This window comes from Anser cygnoides, chromosome 5 (assembly GCF_040182565.1).
Source record: "Anser cygnoides isolate HZ-2024a breed goose chromosome 5, Taihu_goose_T2T_genome, whole genome shotgun sequence".
Lineage (NCBI taxonomy): Eukaryota > Metazoa > Chordata > Aves > Anseriformes > Anatidae > Anser > Anser cygnoides.
In genome coordinates this window covers 55,431,029-55,456,929 of record NC_089877.1, presented here as the reverse complement: position 1 = coordinate 55,456,929, position 25,901 = coordinate 55,431,029, and the positions used below count along the sequence as shown (strand labels likewise).

General features: G+C 38.2%; 2 protein-coding genes across 7 annotated transcripts in view; one reads left to right on the top strand and one right to left on the bottom strand.

Moving 5' to 3' along the window:
- TECPR2 (tectonin beta-propeller repeat containing 2) overlaps window positions 1-16,878 on the bottom strand; it is a 44,810-nt gene extending 27,932 nt beyond the window's left edge. For 3 of the 6 annotated variants that reach the window (XR_010832009.1, XR_010832010.1, XM_066998348.1), the window contains exons 1-11: window positions 16,750-16,868; window positions 11,677-11,961; window positions 11,412-11,540; window positions 10,880-11,011; window positions 9,723-9,880; window positions 8,277-8,589; window positions 7,666-7,798; window positions 5,844-6,308; window positions 4,182-5,176; window positions 2,527-2,710; window positions 496-669 (exon numbers count right to left, since the gene is read on the bottom strand). Coding sequence is in view for 4 of the 6 variants with exons in the window: in XM_066998348.1 (XP_066854449.1) it covers window positions 496-669; window positions 2,527-2,710; window positions 4,182-5,176; window positions 5,844-6,308; window positions 7,666-7,798; window positions 8,277-8,589; window positions 9,723-9,880; window positions 10,880-11,011; window positions 11,412-11,540; window positions 11,677-11,910 (2,917 nt within the window). In the remaining 2 variants the exon portion in view is untranslated. Of the gene's footprint in view, window positions 1-495; window positions 670-2,526; window positions 2,711-4,181; window positions 5,177-5,843; window positions 6,309-7,665; window positions 7,799-8,276; window positions 8,590-9,722; window positions 9,881-10,879; window positions 11,012-11,411; window positions 11,541-11,676; window positions 11,962-16,281; window positions 16,434-16,749 lie in introns of those variants that run through there. The other 3 variants (XM_066998350.1, XM_066998349.1, XM_013198241.3) reach the window with 3 other exon arrangements.
- Window positions 16,793-24,515, top strand: CINP (cyclin dependent kinase 2 interacting protein). The gene is made up of 5 exons (XM_066998367.1): window positions 16,793-16,925; window positions 17,909-18,077; window positions 19,285-19,411; window positions 20,988-21,117; window positions 22,601-24,515. The coding sequence occupies exons 1-5, from the start codon at window positions 16,919-16,921 to the stop codon at window positions 22,801-22,803; spliced, it is 636 nt and encodes a 211-aa protein (XP_066854468.1). The 5' UTR covers window positions 16,793-16,918; the 3' UTR covers window positions 22,804-24,515.
- The last annotated feature ends 1,386 nt before the right edge of the window (window positions 24,516-25,901 follow it).

Genomic DNA, 25,901 nt, shown 5'->3' with positions numbered 1-25,901 from the left:
CTATTCTTTTCAAAACAAATTGCTTTTGCTTTCTTTTACACTGCTTCCTATACCTGAATTTCTTCTGAACAGCCACTTACTACCCCATCTCCTTTCCAGTTCCTTCTTAAAACTCCATTAAAATCTTTCAAGCAAAAACCCACTCGAGGTTCAGTCGTCTTGGCACACCGTGCCATTTTCACTGCAAGGATATTAGTTCAATATTTTCTGCAATCCTTTTTACATTCATCTGCATCCATCCCATGTTCTTCCCATGTCATAAATACTCTATACTGAATGTACACCATTTTGTTGTTGTTGTTAAGTGACCATGAACTGGCTTCTTCAGCATCCCAATTTAATATAAAATCTCTGTTTCCAAACATTTCTCAATATAAAAGTGTTTTTCTATGTTTTGGCTTCAGATAAAATTTTAAAACCAATTGTGATCACTCAAAAGACTTAAATGCTAATATTTTAGCCTGCAAAAACTGAAAGAGGTTGCAATTTAAGTACCTGTTTGCAAATACAAATCTCCATTTGTTCTGATGATCCAGGCAGTGTCATCACTTAAGGCTACAAATACAGCCTGGGGTAAAGCCTCATACCAGTGGCGTTTTCCTTTTATAGTTACTTTTCCACAAGCAAATGCTTTGTTAGTCTTCTGTTCAATCTTCCAGAGAAGTGCCCCTGTATTAATTAAGAAAATTAATAAGAAATTAGGAAAGAACATACTACCTCTAAGCAATTACTATAACAGAGACAGCTGTCTTGTCCTACCTACACCTATACGAATGTGAGGGGAAAATAAGGTAAACCAGTACCATTAAACAAAAATGCACGGTCTAAAAACTCTTACTTTTTTTTTTTTTTTAAAAGGCAAGAACAGAACTGGCCAACTTCTGTAGGAATTTCTGAAATGCATTTACCATTCAGAGTATGTGTGATTTTTAAGTGTTTAAATGCAAATAAATCACTTCTCCCTAGTTACACATTGAAAACTAACACAACAAGTACACGTAAGGGTGAAATGAGCCCACTGTTAAGAGACTTAAGTCCACGGCTTGCCTCCATATTAGTTTGGGTTATCCTCAGTACACCTACTCATTCACAATACCTGTGACAAATCCTTTCATAAACATCATACTTAATGATTTTTTTAAAGAGTACATAAAGGAAGAGAGGATGTTGCAGTACTTTCACCTTTTACAAATACTATTAATATTAATATTCTAAATGCTAACTTTGGTGGACCAGTTATGAATGACAACCAGCTGAACAGGTACGCTGTTCCACACACCACTGGGCGTTCCTATCACCTGTTCACTGCTCAGCATGTCACAAGCAAACACAACTCAAACACTACCCCGCCTTCAGAACTTTTTCCCCTGACTCCAATTAGCAAAGATAGCTCAGAAAAAGAAAACCATATGGAATTCCAAATTTAACTGCTGATTAGCAGCCGCGCTGGTTCATATCAGAGAAACATACCGTCATATTAACTGCCTTTGAATAATTCCTCAAAGTAGCATTTCATTTCCTTTTGACCTTTGTGGTTAATATGCTCTTGTGTAAACATACCCAATTTCAAAACTGTGAATTCTAGCAATCTACATGGGCTCAAGGAAAAATTGGGTAAATTCCTGGAACTAAGGGGAAAATAAATGCAGAGAAAACATTGAGCCACCAACGATTGCAGTCTGAAATTCCTGCGGGCAAGTGTCAGACGCGTTAGCTTACTTTCATGCAGGCATCTGCTTTTGACCACTGTTAAAGACAAGATACTGAGTGGATGAACCTCTCATCTGACCTAATACAACTACTCTTATATTTTTGTCCATCACAAAGCTCAGCTACAGGTCAAGTAAAACCCTTCTTCTTAAACCAGACAGAAAATCTCCCCCTACACAGAGAGAAGCGAAGATTAATGCGTTTTTAAGAATTGACAGTGAAAGAAAAGTAGAGGCAGAGCCAGAAATTAAGTTTAGAAACTTCTATTTTCACACCAGTCCTGAAGCAATCTGAATGGACAAAAAGTGAAGCAAGTTCATCTCCCAAACCTATTTATCCAACATAATCCTCACTCCAAACAAAAACAACACACAACCCAGAATAAACTCATAAACAAACGAACCAAGGTATTTTGTTTGTTTGTTTTTTAAAACTCAAGAAAACAGAAAAAAAGGCAAAAGCAAAAAGAATTCTATATTTGCCAAAAAATAAAAATAAATAAGTTTGGGAATCGTAAGTAGTTCTGTATCAAAAACCAAGATAAGGACTTCTTGATTCATCTTCACCTATCACTGAACTGCTCCTGTGGTTCACCTCAATCAGTTAGCTGCACATTGACAACTTCACAAAGTGCAATGTGAACTTGTTAGAAGACAGCCACTGAAAATAACATGATACCCAGATGTACTGAAGATGCAGTCACATGGTATGACTTTTTTTTCCTGCACCTCATCAAAAATAGAAAAGCAAAGAGAATGTCCAAGTCTATGAAAGTTTTATATTTATGAGGTTACAGTGAAATAGAAGCCTACCAACCTGAGGGGGAAACTGCCACCTGCTGGACACCATCTTCAAACTTCTGCCACCGCAGTCCAGCAGACGGGAGAGCACTGCAATATAGGCTGCCTCTGTAGTCCAGGCACCAAATATACTTTTCCGAGACAGCCAGGCTCAGGATGCCATAGCCAGGGCCAGAGTATCCCATCCAGCTCTCTGCAAACTAAAAACTGTAGAGTCAGAACAGTGACAGGTGTCTTCAAATTGCACAAAACAATGGCTACGTAAGCATAAGCAGCTGCCATAATTCTTGATTTAAAAAAAAAAAGCTAAACTTAAAGCTCTTATATTCTTGATCAACAAATAAATGCCTTGGGTAAAATAAAACTACATTTGTCAGTGTTCTCTAAGATATTATGTATTGCAAACTATTACTGTTAGAACAAAAGTTTTAGCAAAACGAGAAAACTACGCTGTCACCTACCTCCAGAAAGTGAAAAATCTTCTCTTAATAATTAAAGAACGTGTATTTAAAGTGAGTGGCAGATGCAAAAAGAAATGCATAAAAATGTACAATCTCTCTTTAGTCCAGGAAATTATTGTCTATGAAGTGATTAGCAAAGGGAACAAGATAACTGTTTTGGAGACAGCTAAATAACTAACACGATTTTGTTTGTATGGTACAGGACCTAAATATTACGGAAATCTGGTTTACAAACTGCTATCTTGAATTTTGATAGCTCGCATTAGGCGTACCCAAGCAGTGTATACATGACCTATAATGAAGGCACCTGTAGAGCTTTTCTAAACATTCCAGAATCTCAGAATATGACAACTCAAAACTGAAAGTCTTCTACACTTGGAGTCTTGAGTTGACAGCATCCTATTTAGTAATAGCTGCAGCCCAACCTTTCTCAACAAATATTTGTTGATCTCAACACATGACTGTAAAAGATTTAAAACAAAGAAAAAAAAAAATAAAACAACTCTATTTCCTTCTCAAGACCTCTGCTAAAACTCCCAGTGTTTTCTGTCAGTTTTGCAGATTCTATAGTTAATCTTGGACTATAGAAAATAAATACTATATAAAAATTCCTATTTCCGGCAACTTTTACACTACAAAATAAAAACAAAGGAAAGAAGGGTAACAGAAAAAGGGAAAAACACCAACATTTAAAATAGCACTACTTGTCTAGGACACAAAGGAATACTAATCCTCATTCTGAGTACTTACAGGTAAAACTAACCTTAACCAGAGACCCTCCATGTGAGACAACCAGCATTAATTCCTGGAGAAATTTGTGGAAGTCAGAAGCATTATCTTATAGGGTTTGGGCTACTGGAGACCCAAACAAGGAACAGCCTTTGAGCACGACTTGGTTTTTACTTTTCACTCTCTAATGAATGGGTTTATGACAACATTTTTGTCAAATTTGAAATCATAATAATGTTCATGCTGAATAGGCCTTACAACCAATACAGCTTCTTCACCTTGTAAGGACACACCAACCATTCTGAAGTCTGATACATCACGTTTCGTAAGAGTTAAAACACATATTGCTGCTTTTGCTTTATGTTTTACTTGTTAAGTGAGAAGAAAATTGCTTCCCTAAGGAAGTAAAGGATAGTAGTTACACAAGTTTCTTTTAAAATGCTGAGGTTTTAAATATTTCAACTAAATTGGAAACACATACCTGATCAGATTTTAACAGCACCGTTTCATCTAGGCTTATCCTGGACACATCCTGGGAACCAGGCTCAGCACCAACTTCGGGCATGCTAGTCTCCGAGGACGAATACGGCAATCCGTGTCCATAAATATCCTCCTCTTCATCACTTGAGACAGATTTCTCTGTCTTACTTTCATGAGTGTTTGTTACCCATTCAGCAGTGCTAGTGCTAGATTTAGCTTTGATTGCACTTTCAAAATTCCATCCAGAAAGTAAAGTGTTCTCTGAATCAGTATCTTTAGAGATGTCAAAGTGGAGAACAGAAGGATCTGACAGAGCACTGTGTATTAGAGAATGCTGCTGTTGGTCTTCGCTACCAGTTTCATCACTCTCCTTTGGTGGCAGTGATGTCTGAATACCGAGTACACTGTTAGATTCCAAAACCATTGGGTCTGTAAGGTCTGGCTCTTCAAAAGGCTTTTCAGTATCCTGCAGATTCATCTTATCTAAATTTTCATCAATTTTACACAATGCACTAAAATCCTGATCTTCTTGGCTCAGCTTTCCAAGACAGCATTCATTGCTTGCAGAAAGCACACTATGATTATTTTCAGTATCAACACTGTTTGTCAAGTCTTCTGTGACAATTAGAGGGGAGACAGCTGTCAACGTATCTATAACCGTTGATGTACCCATGCCACTGTCACTGTTTGGAAGTTTCTGGACATTAACTGTATCTCCATTTTCTTCGTGAATTAGCTCAGTTGCAGATTCAGGAGACTGTAGGACACTGAAGGTTTCTGAGCCATTATCTTCTTGCAAGATTGTATGGGACTCCACACTGAACATGCTTTCCTGATCTGGAGACCCAGTACTCAAATGATCAATGCTGCCACTCATTAGGCTAGATGTCATGGAAAATGAATCTGCAGTCAATGAATGTGGACTGTCACCAGAAAGCTGACGCTCGTAACTTGGTGTACCTTCCAGAGAGCCATGGTTTCTTTTGGTCCCACTTTCTGCTCTCATTAAAAACAAAAAGGAGGGGGGAGGGATCATATTAGTAAGAGCCATTAAATATTTTTATCATTGGGATAAGAATAGAGTTAAATCTACATTTTGACAAACTGATTTTTTTCACTTCGACACTAAGTGATGCACATAAAACCAAACAAGTCTTAACAGCAAAACATTTTAATAGTATAACACCAAAAAGATAAAATTAGAATAACTAAGTACACACACACTATTTTAATAAACTAAAAAACATGTCTAAGAAAGACACTGCCAAATACTTTAACTAGGATGAATAGATATTACACAATTCCAACATAAAACTGTAAGCAGAGCACACTGTGTATTACCATTAACACATAGTTTATTTAGAACATGAAGCATATTTACACAAAGTAAGTTTAAAGGAATAAAAGAAATAATCTAAAAAGAAATATATAATCAATTCATTGCTTTCGAAACAGGCCTTCATCTTAAACATAAAAGGCCCACCACAGTCAGTCCAAATCACTTCACATAACCACCACAATCACTCCATCACTCCAATAACAAGAGTTTTGGATTCCATGTGACAATATAAACAAAGCACATCAAACACACACAGTCTGAAATTATCATATGTGACACGTTCTAATAAACAACCAATGGTGGGCAAAGTTCTGCTAGACTTACCTTGTCTCTTCTTCTTTTTCTTTTTCACTTTAATGGGCTTTACAATGAGTTCTTGATCAAAATCTTCAGAGCTGATAGTGCTGAACCGTTGTGAGGAAAGATGACACTCCCTCTGAGCTTCTGAGTCTGCACATATCATAAAACTAGAGCCACTGTCCACAGAGTTTACTGAGCTGCTCCTGCTTCTTGACTCGCTTGCTACAGAGCAGCCCCTTTTTCTTGTTTCATTGCTCAAGTCTCCCACTCTATCAAAGCTTTTTTCCAATAGCGTTGGAGTTTCCAGATTATCTTTCACTAAAGAATATGAGTCATTTTTATCACCAGTACCTGAAGGGGAAGTAACCTTTTTTTTATCTGTGTCCACTGAAGGGCTAGATGATACAGATGCAACTACTGATAACGGGGTCAGCAAATTAGAACTCGTATCTGTTAAAGGATTCAGCACTTTTGAATTCACATCTGAAACTGACCAAAAGAAAAATAAAAGTATAAATACTAAGGTGTCAAGTGAGTAACAGCATAGTTCTTGGAGAGCGTTCAGAGAAAAGAAACTTTATCCTATGTAAAATACTCTAAATGCACATTTCAAATATATATATACAATTTCATGCAAGTAAATCTAAATAAAATCATTTTAGAAAATTCAATTCCCCAAAGCCTGTATCAAGCCTCTAATAGTAAAATTCTGCCTTCACATTTATGTACAGAGAACGGTACAGGTCTTTAGTTGGAAAGACCCAGCAGTGTTACATACTGAAGTACCACCTTGTGTGTGCTCAATGTCTTCAAACATTCAGTATCTTGCACGAGTGCACACACACAAAAGACCAGATAAGCCACTGTGGTAATTAGAAGAAAACACATTTCAAGAAGACTCCTTTCAAACTATACTTGGAAGTTAATAAAATAGTAAACGCTTCCTAAAAGTTTCTGAGTAAAGAACTATTTGAATGACAAAAGCTTTTCCTAAGTGCAAAGATAAAACAGTTTAAGTCCTCTAGCATTCAGTGAAACTTCATAGCTTTTTTGCTGGTATTTTGTTAATGCAGAACTAAGATGGAGTTTTTAAAGTGCATAAATAGTCCTTTTGTGACTGTAATATGCTGGGTAATGGTGTTTACAATATTGTATGAGGAGAAAGCAGTCAGCATCATCATTAAGGAAGCATTACTAATCCCTTTTACAGAGTTCTAGCGACACAGATGCTGAACTCAGATGGCAACAAAGAAAATAAGTCCTCAAATTATTTTTGGAGATTTAGTGAATGTTCTTTCGGTGTTTTGCCAGTTCCTTCTCATTCATTGCTGGGAAGGCTGAGATTTCCTCTGGAATATGAGTGATGACAGGTGACATCATACACACGCAGCTATCAACATAACTGAAATGTATCATAGATACCCAAAAATCAACATACGCAGGTACCTCCAACCCAAACAACTAAGACTGACAATAAATAGATAACTATGATCATGAATGCAGATTGTTTCAGTAACATTGCTTGGGATATGGCCTAAAATGCACAGATTAGAGATGCCTGGCTAGGATAATGTCGATCAACTCTCAAAAAACGGAACTATAATTTCTTAATGTCCCCATTCTTGTTGCAGCCAGAACAAAATCTCAGATGACCAGGTAAAAATGACAGCTCTAAATATAATTTGCAGAAACAGATAAGTAATTCCACAGAAGATGGCAGGTTTTTACAGTAACCTAGAACGTGGGCTTTTTTCAGTATTAAAGGCCAAACAAACAGACCCCACAAAGTTATGATAGACACCACATTCCATGAGGCACATACTAAAGTTTGCTAATCTGTACAAACCTATTGATGACAGTCCTTCTGGTCTACTTGAAATTCTTATTATGTCTCTATCTCCCTTTAAGAGAAAAATCTCATTGTTCGTGCAGGACACAGACACAATATCACCATATCCTTCCAAGCCACCAATCAAAGCCTATAAAAAAAAAAAATCAACAAAGAGAGAAATGGCATCAGGTTAATCCGCTGGTTGGACAAGATTAGGCTCTTAACAATTGTAAATTATTCACTGGAATTTAATTGACATAGTTACAGAACAAGGATGCTATCAAAAAGAAAAAAAATAGTAAAACAGGCAAGTACCTCTCAGTCCTGATGTAGCTAGCTCAATTTTTATACTAATTTCCATTCTGTGAAATGTCATTGGCCTATTCATTTCCTCTGTCTGAACTAGCAGTAATCAATTACTTAAACAATTTAAAATTTGGTGGCAGAAAAGAACCACCGTACTAATTTTTTAGTACTTACTTTTTTAAAAAGAAAAAAAGAAAGTCTTCTTTTTTAGGTTTAAATATGAGTTTATATCACAGAAGTGTAATGGGTAACCCAAAGTCTCACAACACAGAACGAAGAAAAACAGGTAAGAAACAGAATATGCACCCACAAGTGCCTACCTGGTTCACAGTGTCTAATAAATAGATGCTGTATTCATTCCAGGTCAGCACCCATCCTTCTCGGAAAAAGCATGAAACAAGCCCAAGTTGTTTTTCTGGGGAGCTATAACTTCCTCTGCTGAATGTTTCCAAACGTGGATACAATTCAAAAGTGTTTATTCCTCCAGCAAATACATCTTTCAATATGAATGTGGCCTGAACAGTTCCATGAACATCAGACTTCCAGAGGCGAAGTCCAGGTCTGGCAGCAAATAGCGTCAAATCAGTCTGTTTACATAGGCCAGGTATAAAACATGCTCCAAATTTGCCACTGCTAAAATGCAAAAACAGGAACATATTAAAAAAGCTATATACACAACTTAGAAACAGATTTTAAAACTAATGTCACAAATTTAAAACTACAGGTTGTCAAAATTAAAAATTTTGTGCTTCAATTAAAGTATCCAGTCAAACATCTGAAATACAGATTTGGTTTCAGAACACCAAGAACACTACTTCCAGATAACAAGTCTTCCCTCAGCTTCAGATGTCAGACATCACACCTATTAGGCAAGTTAAATGCCTCCTCCTAACACGGCTCACAGCTATAACCACAACTTTGTCCATCCTAGTAAGATTCTACCATGCAGTTATTCTTCTCTGAGAACTGATAAAAACAAGCAGAAAACTACTAAATAATATTAAGAAATTGATAACCTCTATTTGCAAGGAGCAGATCTCAATCTCAACTGTTAAAATCTTCATCCCTTGTGCATAAAAGCACTGTTACTATCACCCAAGAAAAACCCTCGTATATAAGAAAGGGCGGTCCTTGGTGTTCCTTTACTGTTCACATGCCTGAAACTTACATTATAAACCTTCTTTCAAGAGTCAGTTTCCAACGCTTCCAGACATAGTCAGTCATGCTGTTCTAAGACAGAGTGCTCTCTTCCTGCATATCCCAGAGCAATTACACAATAAAAGATGCCAGAGGGTCATACAAGAAGTTCCTAGCCTTCAAGTCAACTTTAAGTGCTTACTATACACCTTCTCTTTCAATTCACTTCGGTGTTTAAAAATAATTAAGACGCTGACTGCATTAGGTAATACATCACCCATGAGAAGGACTGGCTTACAGTGCTCGCTCACACCAAGTCACAGTAAACAGTAATGGACCGCAGATGAAGTTTAGCAGTGCTTCCAGTTTAAACAAACAGAAAAAAAACGTAAATATTTTTGCATAAGAGTACCCTGAAAGTAAGATTGTAACATATTTGCAACTATATACTTTTTAAGTAAGTAGAATTGTCATTTCATGTTTGAGCATACATAGCTACTGTAACTGCACTTTTTATGAGTGGACTGCTGCGTTGTATTAATTTCACTGCTTAGATCACCCTTTCTGTAATCCACTCTGAAAAGCTAGAATTAACTGATGTGCCTGCATCAAGATTTTATGAGGGTTACTTTTTTCTGGGCTGTGTTCCAACTTGCTTGACAGATTTCTCTTCTGTGTAGAAAAGTACAGTTCGTTGTAAAGTCGAGACAAGCAGCACTTTCTGGTTGTAATCCAACTGGACGATCGAAGATGGCTCTTCCAACACAAGGCTAGAGTTGCAGATACCCTTTAAAAGATACATGAAATTAACAAGAGTGAACCTTTCTAAAAATATATGACACTTTAAAGTAACACTTTAAAGAAACAAATATGCCCAAGAAGGCGAAAACAAACACGCGAGGAAGCTATGAAAAAGCTGATCAGAACAACTACTGTTCTGTGAAGTTCACTTACTGAATGTGAAATTCCTTTATGCATTCAAGGGGGAGTCAGATTGTGCAGGCCAGCAGTTGCACACTATGAAATTCAATTTCTCTGGGAATTTAGCTAACATATCTCACTTGAACTTAACAGAAACCCTAGACTGCATATTTCTTCCTTCTTTTCCACTACCAGGCCATAGGATGCTGAGACAGTTGTTACATGCGGTGACATTAAAGCCTTCTGTCAAATCAGCCATGCACCATCCAACAATCAGATAAATCAGGATGACTGTTGTTTAGCCTCTTCTCACTTACATAAAAACAAATTCTTACTTGTTTTGTTGATGTCCCAGGTCTGAATTAATTCACCAGCCATTAGAAAAATTCCACTTACTGGTAACATGCTAGAGCCACCCAGTAGAACTCAATCATATTTTCATTCTACATTCTACACTGAGATGATGAACAATTTAGAAAAAAGTACTTCAACTGCAGTGAGTCAGCAAATCAGCAACCTTGCATCATGTGAGTGTACCCTCTCCAAATTAACAAGGAGAAAATACTGGCTGAAATCTGAAGAAAAATGTGTATAGTTATTTCAGAAATAAATTTAATAAAATTGGAAGAATTACTTTTTTTTTTTTTTTAAAGCTGATGTGAAGGATTTCCAACGGTCAACCTACTGGGTATACACACACCTATGGGTACATGCACACACCATGTATGGGTACATGCACCCCAGTAAAAAAATCCAATTAACTACATGATAGTAAACAACTAACTGCTAAATATTTAAACACAAAAGTATTTTTTTTTTCAGAAATCTGTAAATTGGAATTAAGATGTCTAAAATAAATATTTACCTGGTCTAGGTCTAGGGCAGAGTAGACAATCTTCCCTTTGTCATCTCCAGAAAATAATTTCATTCCATTAGGACTCCAAGCTAAAGCTGTAATGCTACTTTTGTGGATACCAGCAACATCAAATCTCCGAAGCTGTAAAACAATACCAAAGCAACACAAGAATGAAAGGAAGGAAAAACAGACACAAAGCCTATTCAGTGACTTGGACTGATAAATAAGAGATCAAGTAAAAAATGCTGGTCATTCTAATTTCTGTTTAAAAAACAGAAACACCCACCACCAAGTAGCTCGACCAGTTATTACAAATGAGGAATTCCTCAGAAGAGTTTTTGGTTAAATATCTTTTGTAATGATAAAAATGTTTTAAGATTATTGCGTTTATAAGCTTAACATACGAATCCTGAAACATATTTGCAGACACTTCATCAGGCAAAATTCTCTCATTTTCACTATCACAAAGAACCCCCATAATACTCTACTAGGATTCACCATACTAAATCTCACAGAAGTGTAGACAAATACAAAGCTTTACCTGTTTGTTTCTCCCAGGCAATGACGACACAAGCTGAAAAACTGCAACCCGACCGGAGGCTGTACCAACAGCAACTAGATCATCAAAACAACTCAAGAGCTTTACAAAAGTAATAGATTCACATTTCCCCTGTTGGAACAAAACATACAGAAAGCTTGCAAAGTTATCAAGAGACAAAAAACGGTTGCAAAGTCACCCAATTCTGAGCAACTCAGCACAGACAAAAGCCTTATTAGAAGAGACAAAGTTACAAGTTCACATTTACCTCAAAATTATATTTTTTCATCTGGTTTAAATGTCTGCAGTAGAGATAAAGCATCCCAATGCTGCTCCCCACTGCAATGTAGTCTCCATTGGTATCAAGCGCTGTGAGGTATACCACAATAGAGCGAAAGCCTTTTTGGACCTTTGTTGGAATGGCATTGAGTAGATAATATAAGGGACAAAACTCCTTAAATATAACCGGTGAAGTCACAGATGCCATAGCAAGCATTGGCATCAGTAATTTTAAGGCAGAAATAAATGCATGTACTTCACAACATATGGAAATCTGAAAGACAAAACCAAAAGATAGCACATTAATGTCTTTGGAGAAAGGAAGAATGGTTAACAAAGTCATTGTTTAGCAAGTAGGAATGCAGAAATTGTCTGCTTTTGTTTTGTATAAAGAAAAAAAAGCAAGTCAGAACAACTTACATCCCCTGGTAGAGTTTAAGAAGAGCCTTGTTGTTTAGAATAAACTTGTTTTTTCAGTTCAGTCCTTGTCTAAGGATATATGATAACCACTGAATTTGGGATAAGCCTTTTTTCTTGCATCTACGACCTCATTGAAGTTGAGAAGAAATTATGTATTTGAACATATTTGGGCAGTGAAAAACCGTATGGGCTCTGCCTGACACTGAACAATCCGCACAGTCTGTTTCCTCACCCATCTGAAGACTCTAGCCTCAATCTTCCCAGTGCTGAGAGCGTGGGATGCTCACTGTGTATGGAAGCACGATAAGATCTAAGTGTCAAGCTGGTATTTATGCTCGACTCCATAACCTCTTTGCCCCCCAGCCTCAAGAAAAACATGACCGAGAAATAATTCAGTTAGGTCTGTATCTACTATATAATCAAATAACGACCAACAAATAAAAATAGCGTGGGAAGGAAAGGGCAACACAAACATGAAAGAACTCCCAGTCTGGCCAGTACATGAAGGCATCCACATAGCAATGGAATTTAAAAAGATAAGGGGTGAGCAGTAAAAGAAACATAAAAAAAAAACTACCATATGCCTGTGTTTCCCTTTATGGGTAAGTGAATAACTTCATGCTGACGAGTGTCACTGCATGCATATATATGGGAAAATTTTGGTATCTTTCTAAGAATGCAATAAACAAAAATTCTATACACACTCTTCATGAACAAACATAGTCGGATGTCATCATAGTAATACAATATGGGCATCTTCAGAAAAAGCTGACTTTAAATAGTTTAGAAAACTAAAACCAGCAGATTTTCTTATCACAGGGTGACAGCCTTGACAAGTCCATTTTGTAGCAGTACCTGTTCTCTTCGTGGATGATTTCAGAAAATGGGAAAGAAAGGAAATCTCCACTTCTTAATTTTATTTTGCTGTGAGCAAACCCGATTAACGGAACGGTTTAGAATCCCCACAAAATAGATGCAATTTTCCAAGACAAGAACTTGGATTTCTTGAAAGAAAGCTTTCTATGCTTGTTTAAGGAGGTAAACATTGAAGATTTTCTTTAGCTTCAACAGTTATAACTACCTTAGATAAACCAGAAACAGAAATATGCCACTTTAAGTTGGAAACACCTCTAAATGCTGAAAATTATTCTGAAAAATATTCCTACTGCAATCTGTGTGCTATGTCCTATTACGCTTGTATTTCTCTAGGATAAAAATGGTATTTGTTTGCAGCTTCACACATTGCTTACAGCGTATCTCAACTAAATTAAAAATAATACAGCTGCACTAGTTTAGTATCTCCATTACCAGGAAAGACTCCGATGTCTCAATTTTCAAACTGTGCCAATTATTGTGCAAGAGGATTCAGCAGGCTGGCTTTGGGCCCCACAACGCTTGCTGTCACCATACAATTTCATTAAATCCAAAGGGATTACTTGTGGGACATTACCCTTTCTAGCCCACATCAGACAAGACAGCAGGAATAAAGATTGGTCCCTGGACCCGTATTTGCACTGTTACAGAAACAGGCATTGAACAAGCTAACAGCAGGTATCAGATGTTCTTAATGGTGATTAAGAAACTAGAAAATAATTCCACTCTCCACCAGTGTTTACAGGACGCTTATTTCATAAAATATCACAGGGATTAGCTGATTCACGTGTCCAAACTATTTCTGAATGAAAAGGTTTTTACAGAGTTGTTTGCTAAAGTAACAAGTAACCTAAGTGCACCACCGTTCTTTTACATTTTCACACACCTCTTTCCTATTTTAGGACTACTGTTCTTTCCTTTAGCGTTTACTACCTTCTATCTACATAGTCAAATAGAGAACCCACTGCTAGAGTCTTGTTTGTTGCTCTAAACATGCTCCTTTGCCAGTTTAGCAATTTTACTGCCTGCTGGTCATCTTTTCTTTTTTTTTAAACACTAAAATCCAGTCTTTGTCCCAAGTCTCACACGTACAAATCTTCCTCTTCCTAACTAAACTTCTTCCACTCCCTAGCTACTGCCTCATGAATTTCACATATTTCGCTTTTCAATTCCCCTTTGTCACTCCCACAATTCACATCTGTCATCATCCTAAAATGCTCTCGTAGCTGAAACCATTGCACATTCCCCAGCTGTCAAAGGGCCTCGCAGTCCTCAAAATTCATTCCCTCTCATTATCCTTCCATTATCCTCACAGCTCCATTACAACTGTTCATCCAAAGTAATTCATTACAAACTACGGAATTACAGAAACTTCTATTATCCAGAAAAAGGGTACTCTTCTTTCTTCTACAACAACCCTATCGGCAACGACATATTTTTTGCAAGTTTGTGCTTAATTGAAAAAGAAAAAAATGGGGGAGAGTTTGATGATATTCTCCTCCCCCACAGAAAACATGGGAAGGAATTATTTTTTGTCACATACTAAATTGAATTTTAAAAATGCAGACAGGGTAGGGGTCTCACTCCTCATAAAATTTCTACATATTATTTCCATCTTTTTCAATGACATCAATGGTGGGATCAAGTGCACCCTCAGTAAGTTTGCAGATGACCCCAAGCTGAGTGGTGCAGTCGATACACCAGAAGGAAGCGATGCCATCCAAAGAGCGCAGGGACTGTTCAGCCTGGAGAAGAGAAGGCTCTGGGAAGACCTCATTGCAGCTTTTCAGTACTTAAAGGGGACTTATAAAAAAGATGGAGAGCAACTTTTTACATGGGCAGATAGTGATAGGACAAGGGGAAACAGTTTTGAACTAAAAGAGGGGAGATTTAGATTAGATGTTAGGACGAAATTCTTTGCCATGAGGATGGTGAGGCCCTGGCACAGGCTGCCCAGAGAAGCTGTGGATGCCCCATCCCTGGAGGTGTTCCAGGCCAGGCTGGATGGGGCTGTGGGCAACCTGGTCTGGTGGGAGGCGTCCCTGCCCACGGCAGGGGGTTGGAACTGGGTGATCCTTAAGGTCCCTTCCAACCCAAGCCATTCTGTAACCCTCTGAGAAGAAAGTTATAAAAAGCAAAATTTATTTTTGTTCTCTATAACCCATTCACCCCACACAATCAAAAACTGTATTAATGAACTGTAATTTCTTGTAATCATACAAATTAGTTTCATCTTGAGTAGTTTACAGACTAACAAAACACTTGCACTGCTTGTATGAAAACATAACTGAAAGCTCAAATCATCACTTTACTAAAAATACTGCTAATTAAGTAATTTTATCTGCACCAAACAAATGTATAAAGGAGTAGAGAATTGCAATGTAGCCCTATACATTCAAACACTGTGCAAATGCAATGATTCTCCTCTGATTGAGCCTAAAACCTCCAACATCCTTCCAATTACTGTTATACATCACATACAGCTTCTTTCTATTTGTTGATAGCATTAGATTATATTTTATCTGTTTTTCTCGTTTTATTACTCAAAGGCAAAACTATTTTCACAGCCAGATGTTGGAATGGACCCACACGTTCACCGGGTCAGCAGCAGTTATCTGAAGTACGTAAGAGCCATTTAGAACAAATCAGATTGTGCTAAGCAGCTAGCCTGCAGCAGATATACAGTAGAGAAAAATACCGTATGCTACACATGGAAAAAACTATCTCCAGAAGAAACAGAGCCCTTCCTTCTCAACTCACAGAGACCACAAGCATTTAAACACTGCATTAAATGCAGTATTTTGAAAAACAGAATCACTTTTCCTTTTCTCTGGTCCCAGAAGTGGGAATAAGGTTCAGTGTTGCCTTACACAGACAGCTAATGTCAGAGATAATCCCATGGTTAAACAGATACTTAGTGGTTAAAGATTCAGTCGCAGGATATGCCAGACATTCAGTACACGAGGCTAAAGCTGTCACCGCATTTCTCTGAGCCCAAGCATCCTGTCTGTAGAGAAGGGACATCTGCTCTGTTATTTTTTATTCTTTGACCAAAAAAAAATAAAAACCACAAAAACACAAACTTAAATTTAAGGTCTTCAGACCATGGACAAATTCATATATATGACTGCTGCTAAACACAGCAGTCTGATATCACAGCTAGATCCCATCAGCTACAAGTGTTATTTTCAGACACTCCTCACGTTTTCAGCCTGAGGACCAGGCCACCTGAATGCCAAATCTCCAAAGCTTTTCGCAAAAAAAAGCCACAGCCAAGCCGAGGGGAGCACAAAACCATCACCTGGCTGGGGGCAGAACGAAACCATCACCTGGCTGGGGGCAGAACTTGGCTCCCCACCGTCCCGCCGGCAGGCAGACGACCAGCTAGCGGGCTGGCAGCACACACAGCTCCACACCACCCGCGAAACGCCGCAGTTTGGCTCGGGAGAGTTTCTTTGGAAAGAAAAGAGAGAAGAAAAAAAAAAAAATCAGCACTGGGTGGCAGAGACCGAAAGGAGGGCGCGGGGGCCCCGCACACGCAGGCGGCGAAGGGGCACGGGGCAACGGGCTTTACTCTAGCGAGCCGGGACAGCCGGTACCCCCCAAAAAAATCTTAATTCCCCAAACCTCCCCTCCCCAAACCTTCCTTCCCCAAACCTCCCCGCACAGCGAGCCAGCTTCCCCCGCCGTGCCCCCCTCCCCCCCGAGGCCCGCACCCCCCCTCCGCCTTCCCGCGGGCGCCCCCCGCCGCCCTCCCGGCCCCGCTCACCTCGTCAGGAGCCGGGGGCGGCCATGGCTGCTCCGGGCGGGGAGCGGGGAGGGAGCGCGGCGCTGCCCAGGCCCCGAGGCACCGGCGGCGGCCCCCGGCTGCCTGCGGCGCTCGGCGGGGCCGGGGCTGGGCGGGGCCGGACGTGAGCGCACTTCCGCGGGGCGCCGCCATGGCCGGTGAGTGCCGCCGCCATGGCCCCGGCCCCGTGTGGGGGCTGCTCGCCTCAGCCCCCGGGCGGCTGCAGGGCACCGGAGGGGAGCGGGGGGGAGCGCAGGGGTGGTGGGGGGAACGGGGCAGGGGTCTGGTGCTTCCTGCTATACGCGAATAAAATGTCTGTCTCTTCCTTCCCGGCTTGCTGGCGTGTTGTTTTCACTGAGGGATGTGGGGTTGAGGAAAGGGCCTCTCTGGTGTCACTGGGAGAAGCGAGTGACAGCAGTGTCTTGTCGTGTGTGGACACTTAATATGTGCGGCAGCCTTCAAATGGCCCTGCGAATACAGTAGGAGCAGTTAATGAACTGCAAGAGCTGGGCGTGCAGCCCCCTTCCTTGGTGGGACAGGGGGGTTGATGCCTGTGAACAGAGAAGTTGTGTGGTGCATCTCAAATGTAGGCACAACTGCATCAAGTACTGGTGTGTACGTCTCAAAATCTGGGCTTTGTGGTCCGTGATAAAGCACCCACTGTCTTCAGTGGGACCAAAATTTCTCCCTTACACTTTGAGATCATGTATAGGCATACTGAATTAAGTCAGGTGTTCATGGCAGGAACCTTGCATGCATGTAGTCGTCATTACTGTGACTTTTTTTGTCATACCTTGAGTTAATACTTGACTTAAGAAAATGAGCTTATAATATGTTGACAGATGACCACTACAGCGATCAGTACTACAAAACCATTACTGTACATGTTACAACATCACATCTCAGAACACAGTTACATTTTTTAAATAGTATGGTTATCTTGTAACAAAACTGGTAGGTAAGGAATTAGATTTCATGACTGAAGTTATGTTAGCTATAGTTCAATATATATAAATTCCATTTTACTTTATATTTAGCAATAAAGCAAGGAAAACATTTATACATGCACCTGCAGGGCAGCACACTGATTTGTTTCTGTATGTTTTAAATGGCTTGAATCTTTTTTTTTTTTCTCATGTAGCAAAGAGTCCTGCTGACGGTACCCCAAGAAGACCTGTTTTATCTGTCAGTGCAAGAAAAATTAAAGATAATGCAGCAGACTGGCATAATTTAATGATGAAATGGGAGAGACTGAATGATAATGGATTTACTACTGCAAACAAAATAGTCAACATGAAGATTAGTGAGCAGTAAGTATGCTAATACCATACACTAGTAAAGACAGCATAAGGATTGCCTTCATTGAGAAACTAATCTGTTTTCTTCAGAAGAAAGATTTTTTGTAGACTGGGGAAAGAACAAGTCAGAGTGGATTAGCCAGCTCTTAGATCAAACTCAGCCGTTGCACTTTTTGGTTACGTAAACTGTTTATATTCAAATAAGATGTAAATGCTTCATAAAGATTAAAATAATCTCGCAATGTAGTGGTATTTGCAAGAAATAGAAAATGTTTATTATACATAGTCAAGCATAAGGACTATATAAAATATTTACGTAATGTACAAAGTTAGAGTCTAATCCTACAAATTGATGGCCACACAGAAATTTGCAAGAGAGATGCAAGAGAGCTCTCTTGTATGTTTACGCTCATGCCAATATTACCAAATATCACTAAAGCAAGAGTTCACCAGATTTTAAGGAAGAACCAGTGATTTACATAGACAAAAAAAAAGCTATAACAGTGATGATTTAAAAATAAAAACAAAACAAAACAAAAAAAAGTAACTTTAGTAAAGCTATGTCTTTGTGCAGTGATGACAAATCTATAAGCAGGGTTCTGAGAAGAAGCTTCTGAAGAGTCCTGACAGTTGAACAGGGTTTGTTTGACAGGGTTCTGACAGACAAGCTCAAGAGTATTCTGCTGAAATGGTGTCAGATGTTGCTTTCTCTTTCTAGCAACTCCATCTCTGTCAAAGTTTACAGCTTCTATGGGGGAAGGTCAGCAAAACAAGAGATACATACCTGCAAACTAGCTGCTCATGGTTCGCATTAAATGTCTTAACTTAAACTGTCAGTGAAAGTGACTTTGTGGTGAGGTACCAGCTTGCCAGCTGGGCTAGCTGAAGCCTTCACAAACATTCCTCCTTGTCTATTATGAGAGGATGGATAACTTCCAACACAGGGGCAAGGTACAGTGGGGAGAGGTGTTGTCTTAACATTTGCAACTGTTTTTTTGAGCACATGCTGTAAAGTAGAATAATTATATGTTCCTCTGAAGATTATGATACCAGCCTCAATTGCTCACATGGCTAGCTGTGTCATTTACTATTTTATGTTGGAATTCTCCTGAACAGCCTGTGAGAGATTTTGTGTGATCAGACCACATGGATTTTAAGTCTGCACAGGATGAGTACACCTGTATGCAGTTGCTCACCCTGCCTTATGTTTCTATTTTAGATTTCAAGATAACAAACTGGAGATAGCATGTGATAACAGTGCTACAGAATCTGAAGAGCCATCTCCAAAATACAATGAAGAATTGGACAAATGCTGTGCAGAACTACTAGAGACCTTAAAGCATATGGTAATATTCATTTTTCAGTCTTAGTATGAATCAGTTCCAAGTGTTTTCAATTATGACATAAGAAAATGACCTCAAATATTGTTGTAACAGAAACTTTGGGATTTTTATTCATAATTCTTTGGCTTCAGACCTGAATGATTATAAATCCAGTGCACTCCATTTATTTGCTTGATAAAGTTATTTTTACATCTGCCTTCTGCTTATAATTCTACTCCTCCCTTATAATGTGATTTATAATGAGATCTGAAAGCAAGTCATACAAAAGTCCATTCTAAAACTGCACCTGGTGTGTTCTTTCTCATCCTGAATATTCCCTCTGTTTAGAAGAAAGCAAACAACTTAAAGCACACAGTGGTGTTTTGTCTACCGTGATATCCAGTGCAGCTATCTTTGATCAGACAATGCAATTACATTTTTAGTCTGCCTACCTGCATTTTCTGTGCAGAACTCTTTCTTTACGGAGTAGAGTAAGATAATTACTATGCAACCCACCTTCTTTGTGGATAAATTGTCAGGAATTAATGTCACCTTTCATTTTGACAGGAAATTAAAGGAATTTCTTTGCCCCATACCAAAATGTAAAATTTTTAGTAAAAATGGCTTTTATAGCCTTTAGCCATTGTGGATACCCATTAAAAAGACAATAGATATGCTTTTTGTACAGACAGGATACCAGAACAGTATTTAGAATAAGCAGGAATGCAGCTAGATTTTCCTAAGATTTTGATCCGTGGGAAAAAGCAACAGTAATTTGGGGTTTTCCTTTTTTTTTTTTCCCCTTGAGATAGTTTGTATTCAGATGAGCAAGGGTGATGCAGCTTTTTATTACTCTTGAGTAACAGGAGTCTAAGCAGCCTGTGCTATATTGGATATTAAGCATAGCTAGTACAGACACTTTATTTTTCATTTCTTTTGACCCTGGTAAGCTGGTAAGCTTACAGATTTACAGAAATATCTGTATCTTAGCTTCTTGACTGAAAGATAGTGAATGTGAGTTCAATTTTGTTATAAATATCAGTCCCCGTAGGTAATGGACAAAGGTGGACATGAAAGAGGTGAACAGGATGACCTGTTTTTCACAGCAAGCTGTTCAATCAGCCTAGATATATTGCTAGTCATAGCTTGAACTGCTTTTCACACCTACAGCTGATCTTCTGAAATCAGATTTAAGTCACATTGACATGGTAATGTAAAAAAGCATGTGTTTATAGGGCTTGTGCCAAACTTGTTCATAGACAGTCTGATGTTTTTTCACAGTTCTAATTTATAGGAAAAATCCAAAGAGATATAAAAAAATGAGAGGGAGCTTTAACATATTTCTGCATGGGGGTAAAGCAAAAGAATTATGCAAAGTCAGAATCACTAATTCATATCTGGAGTGTTTGAAATTTTAGGTTATCTCATATTAAATTTGTATATAAATTCCAGCTTTGATTCCCATCTGGAGTTAAAAAAAGAATTAGAAATGTTAAGACTAAGTCAATTCATCAGAAAGAGTATTTAAAGAGATGTTCAAGTTTATAGTAGCCTAATGTTCCTGAGATGTTCATTAGCATTACACATTCATCATTTTCAGACAAAAATACAGCTGAAAATGGAAAAGCTCTCTTCGACTACTAAAGCAATCTGTGACTTGGAAACATTCCACCACAGAGCTGGGAATTGCACAGCACCCCTATTTCACACGTGGCCCACACCGTACTTCTGTAAGTAAAATATTGATCATCTTAGATAAATGCATTGTGTTGTTGATGTCATCTAATTTAGAATTGAAAAATAAACCCTTTTATCTGGATGTCTTCCCTTGGAGAGAGGGAGTGTGAATCAGTCTCCTTTATAATTGACTAATCAATAAACACATGAGTGCACCACTTGGCTTAGGATTACTGCTGATGACTGCTTGTATGAATTGCCAAGCATTGTCTGACATGCAACAACTACAGCATAAAACTAAGCTTGTCAGCAGTTTACAATGTCCAAGCTGCAACAGCCACATCCTTTGTAGAGGGGGACATATTTGCAGCTTGGTAGTGTTAAGCTGTAGGCTACAGAATGACTTGTTACTTGACACTGAAATGGAATCCTTGAATGCAGAGAACAAGATACACCTCAGTTAATTCTCAGGCAGTCAAAGAGAGAGAGCTCTGATCACAGCGTCAGTCAAGACAAGTATGGAAATGTTCAGTTACTGTTAATATCAGTCCTTTTTACATTCACTAAAAGGTACTGCCTCCCAACTGCTATTGCTGCAGTTCTAAAAAATTCAAGAGGAGCCTAACTGCATGCAAACCAGCTGGCTTCTCTGTGAAGTCATGACAGTTATGCCTTTGTGAAGCCCTGCTTCTTACTTCATTACCACAAACTATCAGAAATCTTACATATTAGTTTCTGTCAGCTTAAAAGGATAAGAATGACAAAGACAACTGCTGTCAAAACACTCATTGTGACTGAATCATTTAGTGATGCTCTCTACTCTGGGAATGACTAAATCCTCTTGAAAGTAGTGGTAGCTCAGGCTAAGCTGGAAACAAAGATCAGTCACTCTTGAAAATTATTTTGTGAGGTTATTTTTTAGAAAGTCAAACAATTAAAGAGATAATTATATAAAAGTATTTAAAACCCCCTACCGATATTGCTAACATAACTAGTAAAAATACTAGTTTTTACATTGTGCACTTCAGGTTTTGTCTGTTGTTTTGTTTTACCATTATTCTTCACTACTGGTATCACTTATTGGTGATCATGTGTTGGTAAAGGGCCTGACAGCAAGTGAGGACATAAAATCATAGAACCACTCAGTGACTCTAAAATTTGAAGCTTGTATTGCAAGATAGCACTGCAAAATTTTACGATCAAATTTCAGTTATTTAAAGGAAAAGATGTAGTAACTGCTAGTTTTACAGTGGGTCCTGAGAACCAATACCACTGCTTACTCTAGAATTAAAATGCAATTCATAGCAAAATCACAGGTGTTTAAAAGTATAGCCAAAAACTGAAAACTGAGGAAAATGTTTAGCATTTTATATTTAAGAATACAAACATCATAGAAACCAAGATGTATAAATATGGGGAACAGTTTTTGTAAAGGTAGAGTTCTTTTAATGATCAACATAGTACAGGTGTAGTTCAACATTTAGGGAACTGCTGATTTGTTATAGTCACTGTGCTTGGTTTTTCAATCCATTTCAGATGAGGTTTCTCTGAAGCTCTCTGAAATGTACAAGAAGGAACTACAACTCAAGAAAACAATTGTAGAAGAAATTGCTCATTCTGCTGACCAGGATCTGATGATGGTCTATTTATCGTCATGGTTATATCAGCCTTATATAGACAACAGCAGCAAACTACTGCTTGAAGCCATGCTGCTGGAAACAGGACACAGGCCGTGCTAGAACTTCAAATGTTGCTTGCCTTGCTTCTAATGATGCTTACGTGAAACTGAAATGGCAAATTTGCAGGGCTCACCAAGTAAGTTGAATTTTTGTAAAACTTATTAAAAACATTTTTCTGTTTGTATTTATTACTTCATCTCAGTTGATACTCTTTCCTGCATGGTACAACTTGGTTTTGGCTGCTTTACCAAGTGTAATTACAGAGCCTGCATAGGAGACTGTATAAAGGCTAAGTTCTCTAATCAGAGAGAGATGAGCACTCCTTCGTGGTCTGAGATTGGGAATTAATGCACATAGACACCTAGAACAAATAATTTCACTACTTTCAAAGTCCTGACAGACTAAACTACCTACATTGTTGCTCTCACCATAGAAATTCAGTGCTTCTTGATCTCGTGTTTTTTTCCATGACTTAATAGGGCCAGCACTCTTGTACTTAGTTTATAAAAGGGGGAAGGGAAAAGAGAGCACAAAAGGCAGGATCTAAAAGTCAATCTAAAAGGATCCACATTATTTGTTATGTGGTCCTGAAAAGCTGTTGTAGACAGTAGTGTAAATTCTGGTTTGGTTTTGATTATAGTGCGATATACTCTTGAAGAGTGATCCAAGCCTGAACTAATACATTTGGAAGATTTAGTACAACTTGCTATTGCACAGCTATAGACATTGTCTTTTTTGATTCATTGCAACTTTTCATGAAAGGCTCTGTTGAATAAAAGCCAGCCCTGCTTCGGTTATGTCCTTAGACCATATTGTTTGCTTCCTGTCATAGAGCTCAGTGAGCTTTTCCTTGGGTTACTGTTTCTGATGGTTTAAAGGTTTAAAGATTTCTGATGGTTTTGGTTTAAAGGCACGCCCTTTTTGCATTTTTGGTTAGAAATTTACATAACAAGATTGTTAGTTCAATTTTTTGCTTTTCTTTTTCATGCTGCTTTTTGGTTTTCTTAGAAAAGAGAGTAGAGAGTATGTTTAGGAGGAAGTTAATGAAAAAGATAAATGCTGAAAGGAATTCAATACCCATGTTTGCTTTCACTCCTAAAGGTATAATCGCTGTAGCGTACCATTATGTCAGACCTGGATGGCATGGAAAAGTTGCTACGCTTGCCAACAGTTATTAAAGGCTTGGTTCTTTTTGCAAATTAGGACTTTTCCCAAAAGCGTATTGCAACTTGCAAACTCTGCAGCTGTTCAATCATTTTTTTAAGCTAAATCCTTAATATCTAGTGAATTTAGGCCTTTCTACTTAATTATGATTAATAATGCAAATTCCTCCCACTTAGTGATTGCCTATATGGCCTGCTACTATATGAAATGTTGCTTTCCAATTCCAGTCTACCATTTCACTCAATTGCTGTAGCATTCCTTAGTGCTGTTGATCCACTGCTGTGCTCTGACAGATGTTTACCCTTGATTTCTCCCTGAAACAACTATTTTAAACTAAAAATAACATGAAGTGCACGCTGCTATGTAATGCCCACAACGGCTGTGGTTTGACGTTATAAAAACCTAATTAACAGTGACAGATTCTGGAACAGATTTCTGGTAGGAAACGTATGGTCACTTTTGCTTAACTAGTTCCAAGCTGAAACCTCATAGGCTTGGGTAAGGGAGATGCATGAATTGCCTGCAATAACCGAATAGACATATGTGAATTGGAAAAGTTTTCTTTTGCGTGTTGCTCTGTTCAATAAAGGTTGTTTCTGACAGCTTAATAGTGTTCTATTCTAAGCCAGAATTTCTAGTGTGTAAAAAAAAAATTTAAAAAAAAATCTGTTGTAGCTCAAGAATACCATCAATTATGAACAGCTTTGCTAGTTTTTATTATTGCTCCTTGCAAGCATTCCGTGTGGTTTAACAGCCACCTTAATTTATCTGAGTAGGGCCAGACCCTTGTCACTATGGAAACACCTTCATACTTGAGAAGTATTTTGCAAGGAGGCAAGGTTGGTTCACTTACAGAATTGCTCTTTTAAGATGAGAGTAGGTATATTGTATTTCCCAGCATGTACAAAGCAGTAGGAAAGGAAGAACTGAAGTGAGTTTTCATTTTCTGCACAGCTGCAAATGGTGGTTTGTTCTTGTTTCTTAGAAGAAACAAGCTCTTCAGGAAGGAATCCCTTTGTGCATTGACTGCTATAGGGCAGAAGATTACTGCAAAATTGTTATTGCAGGGATGTTTTGTCATAGTTCTAAAAATTTCATTATTATATTTGGAGCCCTCAGATGTAGTTTAGATAGACAGTGTGAAAGAGGGTATAAAGAATTGCTCACTGCAATCTAAGACTTGGAAAGACCAGCACAACCCTACTTTGTATGGTATCTTCATTTGTAAAGTAATTACCTCTGGCCATTACCACCTCCTAAAAGAGAAAACACAACTACAACAACAAATTAACAAAAAATAACCAAAACCCAACAAAAACTCCTTAAACCCAAGAACCAGACAGGTACTCACTAAAATAATGACATCTTTCACATCCATTAATAAAATGCAGTGTCCTGCCTAATCATAAATCAACATTCAACTCAGGCAAACAACAACAAAAAAGTATTAAAGGAATATTACAGAGCAGATTGTTTCATCTCTAAATTGTCCCTCTCATTTGGATTCAATTTTAGTATAAATTTACTCAGTAACTATCAATATTTAAGAACAATTACCTGCATGCAGGTATTTTTAGCTGATCTGTCCAATTATCTCAGTATTCTCATTTGTATTTAGCACTGAGGCAACACACACATTTTAAAGGTATGTTAGCAGTTTTCAGTAACATTCACAAGAGCACTTGAACAAAATAAAAATGCTGGTCATTTAGGACTGATCTTTTTTACCTGATGAGCTTTTTGAGAGTTAGTGCCTTGGACAAGACTATCAGCAGCAGCTAGAAATGCCCACAAAAATATCATCCAAGCAATAAATGCCATTTTATTACTACACACAATAGCAGTAAGTAATAAATAATTTGGTAGCTTTTCTCTCTGCATGGAGAAACAGGGATTACAGTCAAGGTTACATTTTTATTATGATTAAACAGTACAGGGCAGTGTAGAATTACTAGGAAGGCCAAAGCTTAGAACTGATGAGATGCTTCATCTGG

Excerpts from the sequence above, each read along its gene's own strand:
- CINP (XM_066998367.1), top strand. Across the intron at positions 18,078-19,284 it reads AACATGAAGATTAGTGAGCA|ATTTCAAGATAACAAACTGG; the intron begins GTAAGTATGCTA and ends TTTCTATTTTAG. Across the intron at positions 21,118-22,600 it reads GTGGCCCACACCGTACTTCT|ATGAGGTTTCTCTGAAGCTC; the intron begins GTAAGTAAAATA and ends AATCCATTTCAG.